Source organism: Centruroides sculpturatus, unplaced genomic scaffold (genome assembly GCF_000671375.1).
Source record: "Centruroides sculpturatus isolate CEXI.00-Female unplaced genomic scaffold, Cexi_2.0 scaffold260, whole genome shotgun sequence".
Lineage (NCBI taxonomy): Eukaryota > Metazoa > Arthropoda > Arachnida > Scorpiones > Buthidae > Centruroides > Centruroides sculpturatus.
Window position 1 is genome coordinate 350504 of NW_019384427.1, and position 24605 is coordinate 375108.

Genomic DNA, 24605 nt, shown 5'->3' on the forward strand with positions numbered 1-24605 from the left:
TTCGCACAAAAAATGTGGGTGTAGTTATGATACCTTGTTTACAATTCACTAAAATGTAATTGGGGTTCCACTTCTCCACTACTTTTCGATTAACTCCAGCTCAACAATCTGAATTATATTCAACGATTTAATAACTTATTTTTTTAATGGAAAAAAAATGAAATAAAAATACAAAGTTTATTTTTCATCCAATACTCTAGATTTTGCCAACTTCCCACTTAAAACATTTTATACTTCTTTGGAAGTTTTGATACTTTTTAAAAAAAGTATCAAAACTTCCAAACAATTGTTATTGTTTCAAAACAAAGTAAATGCATTATTCAATAAAATCAATCGAAAAAGAAATATCTATTTTATATTAAGCATTTTTAAAGTTGTAAATTTAATATATATATTTTTAAATTAGTTATTAATAATTTAAATATTCATTGAGACAACTTTGTGAGGAATTTAATTCATAAAATGAATCCAAAATGTTATTTTTTCCCCCTATTAAAAAGGTGAATTTCTCTTTATAATTCCCGAATTATAGAATTTTATATACAAATTTCTATAACAGATTCAATGTATAAGTTATATTTAATATTTTAATTCATTAATTAAGAATAATTTGTTCATAAAAATCGATTCTGGATATAATTTGCAATTCGAATTCGAATTCATTCATCACATTAAAAGAGAAACTTGCGTGAATAGAAAAGAAATACGAAGAAAGGAATTATTATTGAGGAAATAAGGTTCATGTTTAACCAAACGTGAATAAACTTTAATTCGCATAAATATATATTATTAAATTATTATACTTACAAAGTACATGTTTATGTTAAGATTGTGAATAACTAGTAATCAATATTTATTAAAATTGTTTTTTTTTTAAATTAAATAAATTGTCTGACGAAATAAAACAATCTTTTTAAAATGATTTATTGTTTTCTATTTTAAACAGAATCTTTTTTTTTAAATAAAATATCCAACGTATAGTTATATCAGTACTTAGTATAAGATAAAGGTAACTGCCTCACTCACGCAATACTTACGCTATGTTTGCTTTTTGCATGATATAACATGTGATTGATTTAACTTAAGGAATAAAACTGGGTTGAGTTTAATAAATCAGATTCTGTACATTTATGTTTCTTAATGTAAAAAAGTACTTTTTTGGTATAAGAATTTTTTTTTCTATTTTCTGTTTAATTTTTTTCGATTTAATAACGTTACGTTTAAAATTAATTCAATTGGAATAATACATTTACCCATATATTATAATAAAATTGAAATGGTGATATTGATGAAAAGAAGGTTGTCAGATTAAATTTCACTGGCCCAAAATCCATTTTTCCCCCTTTTTCCTCTATAGAAAAAAAAAAGAAATATTTTACTAAAATAAAACGTTCTCTTGAGAGATTTAATCATTCAAATATTGTTATTGTTACATTTGTTTTGCATTTTATAATAACTCTTATTTTTATTACAAAATTAATGAAGAAAAATACTCAAATAAAATAAATAATTAGAATAAAAATTAAAAATATTAATTTTGTAAAGTAATACTTTCTACTTTTTTTTATGTTTACAGTATAATTCTCTTAACATTTTATGAAATTAAATATTCTATTTTAATTAGATTTAATATTTTTATGAAATAAAAACCAATTTTTAATATATTCATTATATGAAATACAATATTTCACGTTTAATAAGCAAATTATCTCTCGACGTATAATTAAAGTATTAATATATCTATCAGTTTGTCTGTCATCTTAAATCAGATTTGTTTATAATAGAATATAAAATTAAATGAATTTTATATCTATATATATGAGAATACACAGGCTAACATTATCGTTATTAAAATAAATAAATCAATAAAGAAGTTTAAAAAAAAAAATGCATTAAATTACGCAGCTTTTGACCTAGATAAATTAGGCAACATTAATATATCAATGCCTATTTATTTATTTAAAGTATTTAGAAACAATAGATTGTTTTTTTTATTTTAAAAAAAAAATTAGCTGTAAAGTATCGCTGAAATTCAAGTACGAGTTTGATTTTGGCAGATCTTCAAGCATATTTATATCTTCAATGAAAATAAGTAGCAGCCCAGAAACTATTACACAATTGTCAACACCCGTGTAGTTTTATTTTGTCAATTCTATCTAACATCTTTCACTTAGAAAATCAAGTAATTTATATTTTAAACAATTACATTTCTTTTTTCTTTTCTTTTTTCTCTTGCATTTTCATAAAATTTTATTTTCTAGGGGGAATTCCTTAATGTAGAATACATTAAGCGCAACATAAATAAGTATTTTCAATTGTCGACAATAATCTATTCACTACAAAATAAACTTCTGGGAAATGATTTTCCTTCTAAACTATTAAGGAAAAGATAAATAAAGTAAATTTTATGAGAAAAAGAAATATTTTCTTTCTATAATTACTTAATTTCTAACAGAAAATTTTATAATTATACATAATTACAATTAGAAGTGTAAAGTTCGGTATTAAATTCAACCGATAATTATATAAAATACAAAGAAATTCATCGGATTCTTCCTACTTACGAAAATTATAATAAAAAAAAGAAGAGTTAATTCTAACGAGGAAATTTATTTTAAAAAGAAACCAAAAAATTTAATGATTTTCTTCGATAGAAAAAAAAAAGTTGAATTATCAAAGTTGCATCGTTTATTTTATAATAATATTTTAAAATTATAGATTATATAATAAAAAGAAAAACCCATATAAATTTTAAAAGCCGATATTTTTAGATATAAAATAGTAGAAAATTTAAGTCATTTAAATTATTAAGATATTATCAATTAAACAAGCTAGATTTTGAAACATAAAAATCGCTTAATGGAAGAAGTAGATTCCTCAAGAGTCCATTAAAAGTTCCAAATAACCATGCAGCATAGATTGTACTCACTTTGAATAGAACATAATGCAATTTACTTTAATTTTCGTGTGTTGCAATATTAAGTAAATCGATATTAAAATGTCAAAAGAGAATTTATTTTAATATACATCAATTAATGAGTTTCATAAGTATAGAAATTGGCGATGATGAAAATATTCAGCAAGGTTATTAGCATCATAACCAATACAATATATGGTTATTAAAATTAAAAAAAATAAGAATCTAAAAGAACTGTTATGAAATTAATTTGCTAAAGATTAAAAAAACAGTGAATGTTAATGGAGTTTAATGCATATAGATGAGTAAATTTGTTAAAGAAAGAGATTTCATCAATAATTAAAATATGCAGTCTTTTTTTTTCCCCTTCTTTTTTTTCTATAATAAATAATAGATTTAGATATTCTACACGTACATCTACTTCTCGATAGATTACTACAACATCATACAGTAGTAACCTAAATATTAATTTTGTATCTATTATAAAATTTAATTCTTGGCTTACATTCTTACACGAAAATTTTAAAGAAACAAAATATTAAAAATTCATTCTACAAATTTTATATACGTATTTTTTTTTTTAGAATAATTTATTATTTTTTTTAAAGGGATTACATATTTAGTTTTCAACGAGAAATCGTCGTACACCTGGAAGAAAGTCGGAAAATTTAAAACATTGCCAGAAAAAAAAAATAAAGATATTTTAAAATTTAAATCTAGGAATACAAAATCCTGAAAAATATATATATATTCGGCTACTTTATAAGAGCTTTTGTTCACTTGTTTTTTTTTTATAGCTAGCAACAATTTTCCTTACATTTCCCTTGCGAAAACTCAAAGTTTCGGAGAGAATTTCTTGAACTGAAATGTTCAAGAGTATTCGACTTATAATTGGCTTTCTCCTAAGAATTTTATATTTTTCCTTAATCTTTTCTCACCAAATCTACTTTCGAAGTTTGAATTATTTCGATTTTATATATTAGAAAAACAATCATATAGTAAAATAAGAATCACTAATTATTACTACAGTATAGAAATTATTGCACATATTCTAAATATTGCATTCGACCCAAAAAAAATAAAGTAAAATTAAAATATTTCACAACTTTAATAAGCGATATTATGTTCTTATAACAAGTAAAATTCTTCATGAATTCAATATTACTCTATGTTTTCACAAAATATATGTGAATTTTCTGATAAATTCACAACTTTTCTTGTTCATTTTCATCTGATAAATTATATATATATGTAGTTTTTTTTTCTATTAGAATTTTTTATTCTGTGGATATGTGAAAAAAACGAAGAAGTTACTTTCAGAATGCGCTTTCTTTCTGGCTATATTTTTCTTATCTGCTATCTTCTTGATGACTTTCAAACATTCTTCATAAGCTGAAAGAAAAGAATATGAAATCCTAACTTTTTTATAGATTGCTTCAGAAGATTTACTTAAATAATAAGAGACTCTCAGACAGAAAAAAAAACTTGACGGACATTAATAAGTGACATCTTTTATAATTATTCTTCAATTCATGATTTAGCTAAATTTTATTAAATAAAAAAATTCACGTAGCGTATTTTTTTCATTTTATTTTATAAAAATATATTTGAGTGAAAGGTTTCACTACAAAAATATATTTATTCCAAAGTCATCCTCCCGTGTCATACTATCATATTACCCATATGTTGTCACAATACTTTGTAAGAGGATGCTCTTTCAAAACCCCTATTTCCATCATTTTTTTTTATATCTTGGATAGAATATTTATATCGAAAGTCATATTAGAGAAAAACTATGAAATCCTTTATTGCAAAATACATAATATTTAAAATAGTTTTTTATGTGTTTACTTCAATAATATGTAGGACGAATTCTAGAATATCTTTTATTCAAAATAGTAAAATGCTAAATATTAATTAGGACTTATAAAAATTATGGAGTAAGATTTAAACTTATAACGAACATTTTATTGTATAATAAATATTAATTTTAGAATCAATTTAAAGAGAATTACGTAATTGAAATCATTCTATATTATATATAATAATATACTCTATTTTCTTATCAATATAATTCTCTTCTTTTTTAAAAGTAATTCATCATATCTCTCTGTAAAATCTCTTTATCGATGTTTCATCATGCTGTCTACTATGATAAAACAGAATCCACTTCAATCTTAATTATTCTTTAAAAAAAGAAAAATAAAAAAATGAAGTCAAGAACTTTCTTCAAGCAGAAATATTGGCATATTGATTCTAGTTGTGAAAAACATTTTTGATTTAAATATTAAAATAGTCGAATTTATTATATTTTTAATAATTATTCAAGAATATTTATTTAATATTTACTATTTATGGTTTATTTTTTCAGAAAGTTACGAATGATATTTTATTTTATTATTATTTTTTTTTTCTTTTTCAAAGTTTAATCTTCATCATCACGCTGCCAGATCTTATAATTTCAGTAACTAATATAAATATAAGCATGTTTATGTTACGCTTGGTATGTTCTTGTCTCAGCTGAATTAATGTTTATTAAAGTGTTGACGGTTTAATGAAGAAGAAAAGAATTTTAAAAAAGCGACTAAAACTATATTAATGTAGCGAGTCAACTCATTTTTTTTTTTTATTCGACTAGGGTGGGAGAGGAAAAATTCTTAAAATTATTTATCTAATGAATAATTCATTTATTAAAATTTATACTACTCATTTTTTTTCCTGTGTGTATTTATTAAAAATACCAGTTTCGTTCCAGTCAAAAATTCCATTTAAGAGTTTTTGTGACTAAGAGAGGATGACTTGGATAATGGATACTCATCCCGGATACTTTCTTAAACGATTTTATAACAGCTTGAAGTAAGTCATGAGAAAAATCTACTTTATTCTGCTATATAGTCAATTAGTTGTTATTCTTTCAATAGTTTTCGACTTGAATAACAGGAACATTATTCCCACTTCAAATATCTTTGGATTATCTTAATGATGTTTTTTTCTGAATCGAAATTTCTGTTACTTGGATAGATGGTCTCGTTAAAGAAGTGATAGTTTATAAATTTAATGGAGATGCTAAAGGAGAATGACATCTTTTAAGAGGATAATGTAATTCCTTTTCAAAATACCTGAATTTTGACTTTGAGACGATAGTCGTCAACAAAATTTATTCACTGAAAATATATATATATATCCCGTTTTAGTTTAGAAAGAAAAACAGAAAGAAAAAAAAATTCTTGAAGAGTGAATGATGGATGCACTGCACGAATATTAAATGGTTTTTCCTTGAAAAGCATCTGTCTTACGTACCACTGCACACCTTTGCAAGTGTTTTCAAACAAACGATCTTTCTCTATACACGACTTTTTTTCTGTGACGTAATTACATTATACAGTTGATACACAAACATGCACATACATCAAAAGATTATAAATTGGACATTTGACGCTTACGATTATATCTTGAAAGCAATTTTATAATAGAAACTACTACACACCTTTATTTAGTAAAGATTTTATATAAATTGAATACGTTTACGTAGAATATAAAGTTATAGAATTTATATATATATGACTATTGATTAAAAACCATATTTTATTTTTATCGTTATTCATCGGTATTAAAATTTTTCATTTCAGTAAAACTTTATACATTAGAAGCAATCATAAAGCAAAGTTTTTTTTTTTGCTATAGATTACAGTAAAAATTCCTTACTCTAAATAAATCAACAGTATAATGGTTATAAATTTAAAACAAAATAAAAAGTAATAGATTTAACAGCTGATATATTCTATATTTAATGTAAACATATCTTACCTAACCCATAAACTTGAATATGGTTATATTTTATTAAAACAAGCCTAACTTCATAGATTTATAAAGGAATTTTTACTCAAAAACAAATAATATATATATGCCAAAATAGTTTATGGTACTATTTTAAATATAACATAATAAAATATCTTAAAGAACATAAAAATCTACGATAAAGTATTTGTTTTAAAATAGTATGACTTAATCATAAAATATTTATAGAGTTTTAACAGATATTTTCAATAAAATGTATGAATTATGGATTTAAAAAAAAAAAACATAGTTTATAGATTATATAACAAAAAATTAAATATATCTTTAATAAGATTTCGACATAATAAAATATATTAAACGAATTTAATTATAGTAACAAGATCCATTAGTTTGATAAATGGATCAAAGGAGAACTGTAGAAGTAAAATAAAAATAATTTAATAGATTAATAAAAATTATAATTTCGTTATGTATTTTATTTATAAATGTAAATTTATGTATTTTTCTGTAATATAAAGATCTAAAAAGGTATAATTCTATAAGAAATAAGAGAAGAGGAGGAAGAGGAAGAAGAGGAGAAGATGTCCAATGATATAAAATTACAGATCAATAGTTAATATATTCTATATATTATTAATTGATTGAAAAATATTGTTAAAAATTTTTTATTTTTTACTGTTTACTGTGACGAAAACTTTATTCCTATAATAAATTAAATTGAAGTTTAATTATAATTATCATTTAATTATCGCGGTAGAAACGAATTAAAATATAATTAAAACGATTAATTGATATGTAAATTGTGCATTAATATAAAAGGAATGAGAGATAAGTCGCATATACCTTCTAGATAAGTAAAATCAATTTTCTACTTATAAAGAATATTGTTATCGTTTGATACGATCAACTATTCTTATTACAAAATATGTATACTGTTTCTAATTAGCTATAATCCGATATAAACGAATTTTACAACGTGTTTTAACTAATTATCACTCTAGGCTACCGATGTCGGGCTTCCAAGTAAAAGACTCATTTATGTCCTCTCTTTCTTCTTTTATTAAATTAGAATTACACGTTATGAAAGTTAAAAGTTTGATTAATAAATGTGGAATTAATGTTTTAATTATATATCTAAATAATCTAGATTACTTTTTTTAAAAAAAAAGAAACTTTACGAGTTTACTTACAAATTACTAATAAAAAAAAAATAATAATAATTTGGAAGAAAATATTATGCGATATTTTTTTTATTACTTTTTTAAAAGTATAATTTAAAAATTAAATTTTAAAACAAAATTTAATATCTGTTTAATAATAAATGAAATAAATTATTATTTTTATTTTAATATATATACTTTTCCTAGCTGCTTTCTGAAGTGCTGCCATCTGGTGGATGTTTTATTAACAACCGTAATATGTTATATATAATAAAACATACACTTAAATAATTAAAATTTATCAAAAATGCTTTACAATTTAAACTAAGTTTTGTAAATAATAAACAATAAATGATATATGTTTATCGTCTTAGTAACTAGAATTATTTAGCGTTATTTTCCTCATAGGAATGTCATCTTATCAAAAAANCTTTTTCAAAGTTTAATCTTCATCATCACGCTGCCAGATCTTATAATTTCAGTAACTAATATAAATATAAGCATGTTTATGTTACGCTTGGTATGTTCTTGTCTCAGCTGAATTAATGTTTATTAAAGTGTTGACGGTTTAATGAAGAAGAAAAGAATTTTAAAAAAGCGACTAAAACTATATTAATGTAGCGAGTCAACTCATTTTTTTTTTTTATTCGACTAGGGTGGGAGAGGAAAAATTCTTAAAATTATTTATCTAATGAATAATTCATTTATTAAAATTTATACTACTCATTTTTTTTCCTGTGTGTATTTATTAAAAATACCAGTTTCGTTCCAGTCAAAAATTCCATTTAAGAGTTTTTGTGACTAAGAGAGGATGACTTGGATAATGGATACTCATCCCGGATACTTTCTCATTTAAATTATTAAGATATTATCAATTAAACAAGCTAGATTTTGAAACATAAAAATCGCTTAATGGAAGAAGTAGATTCCTCAAGAGTCCATTAAAAGTTCCAAATAACCATGCAGCATAGATTGTACTCACTTTGAATAGAACATAATGCAATTTACTTTAATTTTCGTGTGTTGCAATATTAAGTAAATCGATATTAAAATGTCAAAAGAGAATTTATTTTAATATACATCAATTAATGAGTTTCATAAGTATAGAAATTGGCGATGATGAAAATATTCAGCAAGGTTATTAGCATCATAACCAATACAATATATGGTTATTAAAATTAAAAAAAAATAAGAATCTAAAAGAACTGTTATGAAATTAATTTGCTAAAGATTAAAAAAACAGTGAATGTTAATGGAGTTTAATGCATATAGATGAGTAAATTTGTTAAAGAAAGAGATTTCATCAATAATTAAAATATGCAGTCTTTTTTTTTCCCCTTCTTTTTTTTCTATAATAAATAATAGATTTAGATATTCTACACGTACATCTACTTCTCGATAGATTACTACAACATCATACAGTAGTAACCTAAATATTAATTTTGTATCTATTATAAAATTTAATTCTTGGCTTACATTCTTACACGAAAATTTTAAAGAAACAAAATATTAAATCACGCAATACTTACGCTATGTTTGCTTTTTGCATGATATAACATGTGATTGATTTAACTTAAGGAATAAAACTGGGTTGAGTTTAATAAATCAGATTCTGTACATTTATGTTTTTTAATGTAAAAAAGTACTTTTTTTGGTATAAGAATTTTTTTTTCTATTTTCTGTTTAATTTTTTTCGATTTAATAACGTTACGTTTAAAATTAATTCAATTGGAATAATACATTTACCCATATATTATAATAAAATTGAAATGGTGATATTGATGAAAAGAAGGTTGTCAGATTAAATTTCACTGGCCCAAAATCCATTTTTCCCCCTTTTTCCTCTATAGTATTTGATCGATTTTTGTACTAAATCAATTTTAAAATTTCACTGCGATTATATCTGAAAACCTCGGGGTATACTATACTTTAAAAAATTTCAGTTGCATCACTAGAAAAATTGATTTTGTGCTAAATCTTATAGAAACCAGCAGAGAAGTATTGTACCTTGTTTGATGCATCAAAGAAGTAGTTCATATATAAGCATGTAGCAAATGTAAACAAAAAAAAAGAAGTATTATTTATTAGTTTATATTTACGATAGATGATGTGAAAGTAGAAAATAGTACCGACATTATTTAAAAACGTGACAGGAACAACGCTATAGAGCATACTTGTGGGGCTTCTAATTTATAGTCTGTTGACTAAGGAACACGTTCGATAACGTAGTTTAATACCCTTCATAAGGTAAAGAGTTCGTGTAAAATTTCTCTAAACTGAGACGTAACAGGATGATAAACAAATTATTAGCTTCTCGTTCAGTATATATGACTCCCAAGTTAAATGCATTTACAGTTTTAAATTATATTAGAGAGAAAGGTGGTATTATTATCGAACTGATAATAAAGGCGAACTGTAGCGGATTGTGGCGGCTGAACTGAACTAGGCAGACATCAATAGCAAGGGTAATNTTAAATTGAAGTTTAATTATAATTATCATTTAATTATCGCGGTAGAAACGAATTAAAATATAATTAAAACGATTAATTGATATGTAAATTGTGCATTAATATAAAAGGAATGAGAGATAAGTCGCATATACCTTCTAGATAAGTAAAATCAATTTTCTACTTATAAAGAATATTGTTATCGTTTGATACGATCAACTATTCTTATTACAAAATATGTATACTGTTTCTAATTAGCTATAATCCGATATAAACGAATTTTACAACGTGTTTTAACTAATTATCACTCTAGGCTACCGATGTCGGGCTTCCAAGTAAAAGACTCATTTATGTCCTCTCTTTCTTCTTTTATTAAATTAGAATTACACGTTATGAAAGTTAAAAGTTTGATTAATAAATGTGGAATTAATGTTTTAATTATATATCTAAATAATCTAGATTACTTTTTTTAAAAAAAAAGAAACTTTACGAGTTTACTTACAAATTACTAATAAAAAAAAAATAATAATAATTTGGAAGAAAATATTATGCGATATTTTTTTTATTACTTTTTTAAAAGTATAATTTAAAAATTAAATTTTAAAACAAAATTTAATATCTGTTTAATAATAAATGAAATAAATTATTATTTTTATTTTAATATATATACTTTTCCTAGCTGCTTTCTGAAGTGCTGCCATCTGGTGGATGTTTTATTAACAACCGTAATATGTTATATATAATAAAACATACACTTAAATAATTAAAATTTATCAAAAATGCTTTACAATTTAAACTAAGTTTTGTAAATAATAAACAATAAATGATATATGTTTATCGTCTTAGTAACTAGAATTATTTAGCGTTATTTTCCTCATAGGAATGTCATCTTATCAAAAAATTATTTAATATATTTAAAATACTTGAATTATTTATAAGATACTCTCATCTATGTGTAATTTAACAAAGTAATATTTAGAAAAGTCAAAGTTTATCCATAAATTATTAATAATATTTAATGTTTTGTAAGTCACACCGAAGAAGTGAAGTTCACCGGAAAGAATGGTATATATAGGAACCAGGATGGTAGAGCGGTTGTACTCGCTTCGGCGGTACATATACTAAAATTGGAACGATACAGAGAAGATTAGCATGGCCCCTGCGCAAGGATGACACGCAAAATCGTGAAGCGTTCCATATTTTTTACCTTCTCCTCTTCTACATTTAATAGCCACAATTTTTTTAAATAATAAATCGTGACGTTATTTTATTGTTAAATGCTTTCTATATTACATGGCTATATTTGTAATCAGTATGTTCAAAGAGCATACTTTTTGCGTGTCGAATGTGCCATATGATCGAAGGATCATTATCCTTATACAATGGATCTTATACAGTATAGTGTTTGAATATCGAAAGGAGTATTTACTGTACAAGACTATTCTTGTACAGTAAAAACCGTGTAAATATATATATACACTAATTTGTATATTAAGATGTATAAAATCAGCTTGTATCATATGAAATTATAAAAGTTTTAATGGGACATATTATAAATTACAAGAAATTTTTATTATTTTTTTTTTTTTACAGAATTGTTATTACTTTCTTAATATTAAAATATAACTTGGAAGTGATTAAATAAATTTCACGAGTAATTTTATTGTAATAATAAATTATTTTATATTAGTGTTTTAAGATTTCCAGATAAAATTTAGTAGTAAAATGGAGTGCAAAAAAAAATAAATAATAAATAAATAAATAAAATACTTAAAAATACATAAAAAATTTTTCTGACAAATGGTTATAAATTTTAATAAAAGTCGATGACATTTAATAAATAAAAATTTTATATATAATAAAAAAAAGTAAAAAAAAAAAAAATTGGAGGCGCCGGGTATCGATCCCGGTACCTCTCGCATGCTAAGCGAGCGCTCTACCATCTGAGCTACGCCCCCTTGTTAAATAAATACATNAAAAATGCTTTACAATTTAAACTAAGTTTTGTAAATAATAAACAATAAATGATATTAGAATAAAAAAAAAAAAAAAAGTTAATCTTTGGGAAAATTTGGAATATTTTTTAAAAATTTGGAGGCGCCGGGTATCGATCCCGGTACCTCTCGCATGCTAAGCGAGCGCTCTACCATCTGAGCTACGCCCCCAGATACTGGGAACTCCCTTTAATACCACCTTTAAAGCAATTGTTAAGTAGTGGAAAATGGGATATAATGTAGTACAATGCGTGATTTGAATGGGAAATTATTTCCTTTGTCGGAACAATAAAGAAAATTCCTTTTCGGTCGATTTAGCATTGATCTATAACGCGCTCTTTATGTTGAAAATTACAATAAATGTAAGAACACCTGCACAATCTTAATATAAAAATGATCATTGCAGTGGCTCTTTATGGTTTCGTGGGGCCTAAGCAAATTTAAAATTAGGGGCCCTACTGTATGTAGTACAGTACAGTATTGACTTCAGATATTTTTCTTCGAGAGAATTTTTTGGGGAAATATTTTCTTATAGAAGATTGGTTTGAGGCCCACTGTTGTTGGTGGCCTCAAATCACCTTTTTTGCCCATAGCTAACGAGCCACTGGGCCGTTTTGTAGGCATTTCTGTTCAAAAAAACGTTTCCGAATAAATAGCTATTGTTTAAAGGTGGAAGTTCGACTGTATTTGAGAATTGAAACTTAAATCATCGAAACTTTTGAAGCGGAAAAAATAAATCATTCCAATCTTTATCAGTAAAAATTATTAAATGGTTAACTGCAATCTATTTAAAAAATTGAGGTCATTTATAATTAAACATCAAAACGTCACAACTAACTTAGGAAATAAGCACAGGGTTTGAAATAGTTGTTGTCCTGTAATATTTTATTAAAAAACAGTATTTTACTTACATAAATAATCTAAAACTTACTTTCCTATAACGTTACTTAGCTTGATATATTTGGACTACTATATATAATACAGTATATGTGTTCTATCATCATTTATATAACAAAAGGTTAGGTTTAAAAAAAAAAAGGAAAATTATTTTTGTTTATCTGATAAAGTTATAAATTGTTATTATTTTTCGACCTTTATCCACACTTTCTGGTGAATTAACAGTAAAAAAAAACACTTAACTAAATCACCAATTAATCATTAAGAGAATAAAAACATAATTTGCACCAAAAATCTAATTATACTTAACTTTGATGTATTCCAGACAGATTCCTAATTTGTTTTTCTAATATATTAAAATTTACTAAGAAAAAAAATTATTATAATAATCAATTATAGGTTCATTATTATTTATTCTAGTTTTTTTCCTCTATTTTTCATTTGTCATTAATTTTGAAATAATTAGTAACATATTCTTACCCATATATCTACTATAGACAATACAACATATTATTAACTTTTGTTATATACTTTTTCCCTAATTTTATCCTAATTAAACTAGTTTAACATGCTAAAAAAGGCACTCTTAATGATTACAGGGTGGAAAGAATTAAACAAGCAGTAAGTGTGCAAAATTATTTGTATCCTTAAAATTATTTGTATCCTTATGTACAGTACTTCCTATCTTAGCCTTTCTAATCAGGAGTCACATAGAATTTCTAAGATAGTGGTAACAAATGTAAATAGTTTGAGCATTAGTGTACTAGGCCACTGGTGGACCCAATAAAGAGTGAAGCAAAGAAATATTTGTATTAGTTACGAAATCTATGTGAAAAATATTCTTTACGTGAATGTTTTCTTTTAATTCTATACCAATTTGTTATGAAAAGCTTAATAAGTCGAAAAATTTTCGTATATTTCTTTCACAACAGCAGCTTGGGTGAAGAAGAAGCCGAAAATCTGAAAATTCAAAAAATGTTAAAGGTATATAGAAATGAAATGTATATAGTTAATGGTAAAACACTTACTTTCAAAATAGATAATCTTGTTATTGGATAATAAGCAAGAAAATTAAAACCTAAATCTGTCTGACGACATTGATTTAACATGTTATATATCTGAAATAAAGACAATTATTCATTTAATATTATCTTATACTGTATTAGAATTATTTTGGAAAACTTTATTACCATGTTAATATCTTCTAATTTCTCACATTTGAAGTATCTACTGTAGAGTTTCAAGTAAATACCAACGTCCTATATAATGAAAACAAAAAATTATTACTGAACTCTATATAGTAAATTAAATACCGGATGATAATAATTAAAGTTGTCCTGTATTTCCTTCGGAATTTACAACAAGGTTGCTGTTGAGAACAAATCATACAGGAACACTTTGAGTGTAAAAAGTAGGTTTATTGATACAAAAAGATATGCATTTCGGGCTTAATATCCCTCTTCAGTTCTGTTATATCAACAGACATCTGTTAGTAACTTGTTCAATTCTTCTTCCATCATTTTGGTGTTCGCTGGAACTTGGCAGGTCATAGTATTTTTAGAAAGTCACCTGCCAAGATCCAGATCATGCTCAATGCGTATTTGTCTTTCATTGAATAAAAATTCGAATTTTAGAAAAAGTTTGGTGAGTTTTACTCTCATTATTCTAGTTTTATTAAATTATAGATCATTCATTTATTTACTGAGCTACCCGTTAGTGATAAGATAGTAAAGGCTCATAAGATTCCAGGCTTTGCAAAGGAGAAGTTCGAAAAGCACCAGGGCACAAACGCAATGCTTGATGGTAGATTGGATCCAACATCCGAAGAGTAGATTCTCGCGCAGAGCCATACATAATGCATTCGTAATCTAGCTTTGAGCGGACAAGGGCCCTATAAATCCTAAGCATAGAACACTTGTCTGCTCCCCAGGATGAGCAGCATAGTACCTTTAAAAGGTTCATGGACTTGAACGTTTACTCTTCAAATTGCACAAGTGTGGCAAAAAAGGTCAATTTTTGGTCAAACACAACACCCAAAAACTTAGCCTCGTTGACCATTGGGATTTTAACGCCATTTAGGCAAATTTCAGAATCCAGGTGCAAACCACACCTATGGCAAAAGTGAAGGCACGAGGTCTTCTCCGTGTTAAAATTGAAACCATTTGTCTTGGACCAATTGTCTGTACGATTTAGGGAGGTTTGCAATTGTCTCTCGATAAAACTCATATTACTAGACTGGCAGGAGATCTGGAAGTCATCCACATACAGAGTGTTTCACACTGGGAGGGAGACAGTTAGCTATGCTGTTAATTTTGATTAGGAACAGAGTCACACTCAAAATAGAACCTTGAGGGACACCTTTTTGTGTGAAAGACCTGGATAAAATGGTACTCATCCTAACTTGGAATCTTTGATCCTGTAGGAAGATTTTTATAAAAATTGGCAAATTACCCCGCAATTCGAATTGGTGCAGATCACGGAGTATCCCGTATCTCCAGCAGCGATCGTAAGCCTTCTCTACATCAAAGAACACAGACATTAAGTGCTGTCGTCTAACAAATGCTTCGCGTATAGATGTTTCAAGGTTTACTAAATTGTCCGTGGTACTTCTGTTCCTACAAAATCCATTCTGATGTGGTGAAAAGTAATTTTTCTCTAAGAGAAACATCAGACGTCTGTTTACCATTCTCTCGAAGAGTTTACAGAGACAACTCGTCAGAGAGATTGGTCTGTAATTAGAGGGATTTTTGCAATCTTTGCCTGGCTTTGCAATGAGAATAATGATCGATAGCCTCCAAGAATCAGGAAAAGTCTGCTCTCTCCATATTCTGTTAAACAGATTCAAAAGATTACCCTTGGTAATCTTTTGAATCTCTCCATATTCTGTTAAACAGATTCAAAAGATTACCCTTGGTAATCTTTTGAATCTGTTTAACAGAATATGGAGAGATTGTCTGGCAGATTTTTAATCATGAAAGATTACCAATCTGACAAATTACCAATTGTCTGACAGATTTTTAATCATGCTGTAGTGGATTTTATCCGTGCCTAAGAAGTATTCCCTGAGCGAGAGATCGCTGTATGTAGTTCAATTCTGGTGAATGGCACACTGTATTCATCCCCGTATGGATAGATCCCAGTCTTCTCAATGCGGTAGGCTTCCATCTCCAGACTTCCAGCTATTTCTGGGGAATTGGTCGTCCATATTTATTCCCAGTTTTCACAAAGTGGCAGGATTATGCCTGAGCTGCCTCGACTATACGGCCATCTGAATATTATATTTGTAAGTTATTTTGATACTCGAGCAATAGTATATTGTAATTTACAACTGAAATTGTACTCAAAAATCACAAATTTTATTTTATATGTGAAGGATATCTAAACCAATTGATATATGATTTGAACATTGAACCGTTCAGAATTTTATCTAGCTGTCCGTTTACATTAGTACAGGTAACCCCCGTATAACACGGCACTTCTATAGCACGGATCCACTCTAACACGGTTCGAGAATTGGTACCATCCCCCGTATAACACGGTACTTTTATAGCACGGATTCACTCTGACACGGTTCGAGAAATGGGTAAAACCCTCGTACAACTGAAGTACAAATAGTTCACGAAAATAATAATTTTCGTGAACTATTAGTACTTCAGTGTGTAAATGTTCTTTTCTCGTCTCCATACACAAGGTCCTTCGCGAAAATTGTTTCAAATTTGCCATATCTCGACGCTTCTGCTTCTGGTGTTGCCAGATGTTTTTCCCTTATTCCTTAAGTGCTTAGCACCATATAAGGAAATTTATAAAGATCTTTTAACTAGAAGCAAGCAATCTAAAATTACATACACTTTTTGCAAAAGGTAAAGCATGAATCTGAAAATAATGCAGAAAAATGCTCAGAGGATAACGATAACTTGCCAAAAATAAAACGCTCTCGGTTAATAGTGCTTTTAGTGATGACAAAGAAAACATTGTTTAATTTATATTAATACGTATCACTGAAGAAAATTTTAATAAAGATATTTATCTTAATTATGAAAATATAGTAGCATGTATTTTAATTTTTGGAACCTCCTCCTTTTCGTACTAGTTCTTTGTTTCGTATAACACGGATTCGCATAACACGGCAATTTTTTGGAACGTAACTACCGTGTTATACGGGGGTTACCTGTAATATGTTTGCATATTGTCTCTAATTATCGTTTCAACTATTACCGGTAATTTTTTACAAGTTAGCGTCTAAGGCCTTTCTGCCATTACGACATGTAACTCATTTTCATTCCCTTTGCTTTCCCAAACTGAACCAAGACATACTCAAAATTAAAGGAAGTAAAATAAATAATTACTTACCGTAATTGTCAGACTTGATATATAATAGAAATATGTCAAAAATGTAAGAAGGATAATCACGAAGAATATTCTTAAACTGTATTTTAAGAAGTCTGTCATTTCATACGATTGTAACAAGATTTTTCCTAACGAAAACTCACTACATATTGTGACAGCGGTGATTAAAATAGTGTATTCATTTTGGATAATGTTACTAAGTTTTAAATTTTCTTTAGCATTTTGTAAGCATTTCCATATTGTTTTGATTTCGTTATATCCTCCATTGTCGTCTTTTATACGTTCGCACAAGTTAGCAAGCTGCATCTTCAACAATTCGCCTAACAAAATTAGAAACACTATGTGCGCGAAGTTACTCATACTTATGTAAATGTAATTGATAATTTGGAATATTAAACATATCGAATATTTAATTGTCCATTGATTATCAATTAATAGAGAAAACTGTGAGCTAATTACTGTTATTACTAATACGCTTATCACAACAACCAGAATTACCCAGATAATAACTAGTTTCTTTTGAAATTTTAGGAGTTTTGCTAAATGAATACGTCTGAATCTTTCCTCATTAATGATTTCACTCATGACAATTTGATACGATTCAAAGATGCTTCTGTAATCTTTCGAATTCCATGTGTGCAAGTAGCGTAAATTGAACACGTTTAAGAGCAGAATCAATAATCTGATATACTTGGCATTTTCTTTATAACTTCCGCAGCTATCGCACAGAAACAGAAGATAGTCATTGTTATTCATATAAAGAACAATGACCAAGCTTGCAATATGCATCATAAAAAACAGTTTCAACGTCAGTACATAGAAATGTGTACATTTTCCTCTCTTTTCGCAATTGAGAGAAATATCTGCTCCACTGAATTTCATTACTGTGATAATAGGAGAGAAAAGAACATCGGGGGATAGCCTAATTTCGTTCATCTTGTTGTATCTTAAACTTAACAACTGCGTAGAATACAAACACGTGACATTCGTGAATAGATTCCAATGTTGCTAGGAAACATTTCGTAAGTGTTTCACTGCATTTTTAGCATTATCAAAACGTGTCTTGAAACAAATGTTTAATCGTTAGATCAATAAAATCAATTACTTCTACAGAAATGGGTATTCGAATTTTTACAACATAATTGTTTTACAACATAAAACAAGCCCGGAAGGGGTTCGAAAACGTTTGTTTTTTTTTCGATGTTTCGTTATCACATCGTAAATGGTTCCGAATCCGTAATTATAAGTAATTTCGGTGTGATGTATAGTTATTTAAAGTTTGTATATGCACATTAGATCTGTTCGATGAAGTTCAGAATAAAGCAGTGTTCGTTGAGAAAAATATAATTGGAAACGTCTCACTACAGACAAGAGTGAACTCAAGTCATACAAGTCGAGGTAGTACAGTACATTTCAATTTATGTAAACACCAGAATAGACAGGGATTAGAAATCTCTTGTTTGACTGCCTCGTTTTTGAGCTCAATTCCGTGCCAAAATCCTATCACTTATCCACTGTCCCTCCCACTCCAAAGAGTTATTTAATTTACTTAGCAGCGTGCCTAACGCTCAATTTTAAGCTGGTGTCAGGAATTCTGATTGGAGACATAGATTTTATGAACGCCTTGTCTCCACATTTTTTTAGCTTATAATTAAAACCATAAAAAAAAATAAAATTAAAAATAGAAGAAAATTTTAGAAAACCTATAAATTATTTATATATTTGTAAAAGGTTTTGGATTTATTAGGACTATGAAAAAAGCAGTAGTGAAGATGCTCTCAATCTTTTTCAATCATCAGGTTCGGTTAACTTAAGAATAAATTGAACTATATTTTGCTGTTATGTGAAAAGTCGCTTCTGAAACCTAATTCTGTTCTAAAACTATGACTTTGCTTCTAATTAAGGTATAACTTCCATTCAAGTTTTGTTGAGCTCAGATAATGTTACTTGTTTATTTAGTTAAGGGATTTTGAGAGCGGAATTGATAATGGGGTTTCGAGAGCAGGAGTGATAACACGGCGCAGTAAGGCCTGAATTACGTTATTTAGATGCGTAAATACTCCAATTAGAGCTCCCATTTTTGGTTGAATGACTGGTGGCTAAGGAGCTTGACATTCAACATGCCTTTATTCCCATGTCCGTAATTATAAACCATGCCATTTTTTCTGGTAATTACTGTCTGTCTGAGTAGCAATAGGACATTAAAGAGACGGTTCAAAGCCAGAATTACGGCAAGAGTACTCGAGTGGTTTCCCCCACCTAGACTCTTCTATCTCTGCAAATACTGTATATATAAAAAATAAATATATAAAATGTAAATATATTTTAATTGAATTATTTATCTAGCGTTAATTGTAAATTATATCACATATATACATATACAATATATATCATAAGATGTACAGTACATCAACCACACATTTTATTTCACCAAGTAAGTTTATATAATTTTATTTTTAATTGTAGCCCTTATATCGCGGCTAGCGATTCAGAATGTAATTGTGATATTAAAAATACATTTAAAAGTCTATGGTTTTTACTTGTATATCGAACAAACGAATACGACTGGACCCTAGATTATCACTGACTAATTAACTAATTGCCCCTGGAAGACGGCTTCTTACAGAAACACAGCTTCTCTATCATCAAATGTCACGGCAAGCCACTGCTGTTGACTGCAATAGGTGAGGGTACAGGTGTTGATGTAGCCAACGTTAGAATGCTTTTAATTACATCTGTAAAATAATTTTTATTCCGTTTTTAATTTTATTTTGTAATAGTAAACTTTATCATTTCCATGATCTGAGCAATCACGAATTTCTGCTGAAATCCATGATTACTCTTCAATATCTATTTTCATATTATGCGTCTGCCTTGTTATATAAGTAAAAGTCACCAACAAATTAAAGAAGTAACATGTATTTGAGGCCATCATCGTCATCTTTAACAGCATCACAGTTTGACAACTTGCGCGTGACGTGGCAAACATCATTGAACAAAACCACAGCTGTGAATCAAGTTGAAATTTTCTAAACAGAAAGTTATTCTGCTCTGGAAATAAGAAACAACTAACGATTTAATCTCTCCATTAAACTGCGTTAGCATAAATTGGCTCTAATTGCAACGTGGCGCTTAAGTAAGATTGATGTGTTTGAAGTAAGTCACATAAATACGTAATTGTTCGAAACGTCGAAAATGACAGCCCAAAATCAGGTAAAGTATCAAATTTAAAGGGTGATCTAGATTAATTACTTTTTTCAGCATTAATGTTCGTAAAGTTTCTCGGTCGGAAGCTAGAATCGTTCAATAATTTTGAAATTGTTAACCAATTACTCGCCATTAATTAGAAGATTTGACGAATTTAACGAGGGGGACTCGTCGAATTCACGGGAGCAATCAGTGACCATTATCGATAATATGTTTGAACAGTTTGACATTCTAAACGTAGGCTATATCAGCACCTGCACCCTCACCTCTTAATTACAGTCAACAGTTAATACTGCATTTTTTATAAAAATCGTAACAGATGGCTTCACCACAATTTTACATTTTTTTTCGGGAAAGTTACTCTACTTGTTGCTATATTTGTTGTGGTCTAAACTATCTGAATTATTTGATAAATGAGCATACAAAGAGAAGCGAAACTTAGGATTTAACAGTTTAGGTTTGGTTTGTTTATCAACAACGCGACACGCGGTCGTTCTGCTTAAGTGGTATGCCTCTCAGCTGAATTTTTAAGGAAAACTGGTCCATATTTAGGTGCTACAAACGTAAAGAAAACACGGAAAATTCCACGTGCCAGTCGGTTGGCGAGGTGCGAACCCATAATCAACTGTGTTCAGTGGTTTTATCCACCGAACACTGATGGGCCAATGCTATTTTGACTTGGTCTTTTTGATCGTGTCGGGAGTTTGAACTGGATTTATTAAAAATTTACAATGCTGTACATTTTATAATATATATTGTATATGTGTAGCCTATATGTGATATAATTTACAATTAACACTAGATAAATAATTCGANAGAAACTTGAATATATACTTTCGTTTCTTTGCCCTAATCGGCATCGCTGGTCTCATCTACTGGAGACTTTCAAGTTAGTAAAATTCATATTTTAAAAACTAATAAGGCAAAGACTCCACTAGCGTAAAAAACGGACGTAAAAACCTTCGCTGTAAAAACTTTTAATCACGTGACCTGTTTGCGTTTGCGTCTGAATTGCGGTGGAGGTCCGGCTAGCGAAGTTTTTACGGCGACGGTACTATAAAGACAATGATTATATTCTACAAGTTTTTTTCTGTACTATAATTACAAATATAGTAAAAATAATATCTTTACTTTCATATATTAACTTTTATTAAGGTATTATTAATTAAGATAATATACAGCACATATTACGCTTAGCTTTTTTCATTGTATACTCCTCTAAATTGAAGGATTTTCCTTTGGCCGCCCGTATCGCATGATTTAGGCATCCATTTTTATAATTGGGATACTTCTTGTCGTAAATACACGAATACTTTCGGATGTTTTCGATAAATCTTTCCATATCTATTCTAGAGTAGCCACGAGGGAACGTACACAAAAGCTCGTTTTCCGCCATTTTCGCACTGCATCACAATGACCTAGATTTAACTGACTTTTAATTGGTGGATGGTACCGTTTTACGGCTGTATTCGCGTCCAAAGTTGAACACTGATCAACTCGCTTTTACGCTGGTTTTACGACTCGCTCAAGCGTAAAATATTAGGGTCACTTGATTAAAAGCTTTTACAGCGAGGGTTTTTACGCCGTTTTTACGGTAGTGGAGTCTCGGCCTAAGCTGAATCAATATAATTTTTATATAAAATATTTGTTTTAGTTTTTTGAGTGGAAAATGTACGCGTTATTTGAAGCAGTCGACGATGTATTTTTCGTGGAAACTTCGGGAAATTTTTTAAACCTTCGTCAAGCGTGCTCCATCGAATCAGCCGCCATTCATCACAGTCAATCGTCAATTAAAGTGATGATTTTAAAGGACACCGACGTTGCTTACGGTTTAACGAAAATGTATCCAAATATTAAAGTAAATCGAATCCATTTAAATGATACCTTCGAAGGAACCCCTTTGAAAACATGGTTTAGAAGCAAACAATGGGCAACGAGTATATTTAGAACAAACGACATCAGCGATGCGTTACGAATAGTATTAATTCGGGAATTTGGAGGAATATATCTAGATTTGGATGTGGTAGTCCTGAAACCTCTTTACAATATAAATAATTTCGCGATAATGCAAGATAAAGCGACCGTAAATAATGCAATTTTTCGATTCGATCAAGGGCATAACTTCCTATACAAATGTTTACAGAATTTGGAGAAAAGTTACATGAAGAACATATGGGGCTCTATAGGCCCAAATCTTTTCACGAAAACTGTAAAGGACTACTGTAAAATCCATTCTTTTAGAAATCTATCAGCTTTGAATTGTGATATGGACGTTCAACCCGAAAATGCTGGTTATCCCATTCCTTATTATAAGTGGAAAGAATATTTTCGTCCACCTACCCCTAAAAATAAACACATATTGAAAGAAAGTTACGTCATTCACGTTTGGAATGCCAAAAGTAAAAACGAAATGTTACGGATTGGTTCCGGAAGCATTTATGAAAATGCTATGAAAGAAAATTGTCCCTTTATATATGAAAAATTAAAAAATGAAAACTGATGTATTCTGGTATATGATTGGTAGTAGTAGTGGTTTGGGAAGCTTTGATGACAATTTAATTAAGACTTGTGATCGAAAAATTTATTTTAATTTTATTTTAACAATAAGACAAAATAAAATAGGGAAATAGTTTAATATAATAATTATTTAAATTATATTTGTTACTTATTAAATATTTACTTATACAATGTTTTGATTTTGAAAATATCTGTTTTTTGTTTAATTAAAAATTGTTCGTAAGATAGAATATCGCAAAAAGAACAATGCTTTTAAAAATATTTATGGTAATAACAATTTTTTTAATATTATTCAATCTTAGACACACAAGAAGTTCGATATTTAAATAATTGTAGTTCTAGTTTTTAAAAAGAACACTGATAAACTGATAAGTCTTGATGTAAAAAAAAATATGTACCCAAATATAAAATGGAAATTAATAGAGGAAAGCCTAATTATATTAAATGTAGATAAAACTTTAATTAATCTGGTATATTTTGCATATACAAAAAACTATTTTAAAGTTAATGCAGACTTCTATCTACAGGAAGACGGCATCGGTATGGGATCAAAGATGGGGTCAAAATTATCTGAATTAGCTATGAAAAACATAGATGAAAAAATAAATAATATCCCAGGCATAAAACTAGTAATGAGATATGCAGATGATACACCTGTGTAATAAAAATATTGTAACACAATTTTAAGATGACATGTAAGTTTTTTATTTTATTGTTTTTCCTCCTCCCCTTTTTTTACTTCATATTTACGTGAACCTTACTTTGATTTGTATTTTTAACAGCACTGAAAAGGGGTTGAAAACATAAACTAACCCGAATGCATTTGAATAAAAAATTGTTTTTAAATAAACCGTAATGTTTTCTTAACCAATTGCTGTTTGATTGTCTACCAAGAATCATTTTTTGGATTACAAAGACGCTACACACGGAAATTGAAGGTATGGAGATGTTTGAGGGAAAATAATGTTCCAGAAAAATATGTTAAGCTCGTCAAGGAAATGTACGAGGGAGTAACGGCCTAAATTAAGAGCAGTGTGGGCATTACAGAACGGTTCTTCGTTAATGTTGGTTTACATCAGGGATCGGCCCTTAGCCCTTATTTGTTTGACCTGATAATGGACGTGTTGGTGGGTGACGTGAAGTGTGAGGCTCCGTGGAGTATGCTGTTTGCGGATGATATTGTGCTTGTGTGAACTTTTCAAAACCAAGGCTGAGAAGAAACTGGAAGATTTGAGGAAAGTTTTGGAAGAAAGAGGCATGAAGATTAGCAGAACTAAAACAGCTTATATGACTCTGAATGGTAGAGACGAATGTAGTATTA

At 28.2% G+C, this 24605-nt stretch overlaps 1 protein-coding gene and 3 non-coding genes across 4 annotated transcripts; 2 read left to right on the forward strand and 2 right to left on the reverse strand.

The window, feature by feature from the left end:
• Positions 1-11419: 11419 nt before the first annotated feature.
• Positions 11420-11526, forward strand: LOC111619630. The gene has a single exon (XR_002755801.1). It is a non-coding gene; the product is annotated as a U6 spliceosomal RNA (small nuclear RNA).
• A 681-nt stretch (positions 11527-12207) lies between these two features.
• Positions 12208-12280, reverse strand: Trnaa-agc. Its single transcript has one exon. It is a non-coding gene; the product is annotated as a tRNA-Ala (tRNA).
• Positions 12281-12414: 134 nt separating this feature from the next.
• Trnaa-agc lies at positions 12415-12487 on the reverse strand. Its single transcript has one exon. It is a non-coding gene; the product is annotated as a tRNA-Ala (tRNA).
• Positions 12488-21623: 9136 nt separating this feature from the next.
• Positions 21624-23267, forward strand: LOC111619600 (lactosylceramide 4-alpha-galactosyltransferase-like). Its single transcript, XM_023361363.1, has 2 exons — positions 21624-21656; positions 22422-23267. The coding sequence occupies exon 2, from the start codon at positions 22437-22439 to the stop codon at positions 23265-23267; it is 831 nt and encodes a 276-aa protein (XP_023217131.1). The 5' UTR covers positions 21624-21656; positions 22422-22436.
• Positions 23268-24605: the final 1338 nt, after the last annotated feature.

What these genes read in the sequence shown, in the direction of transcription:
- LOC111619600 (XM_023361363.1), top strand. Translation starts at nt 22,437, where the DNA reads ATGTACGCGTTATTTGAAGCAGTCGACGATGTATTTTTCGTGGAAACT.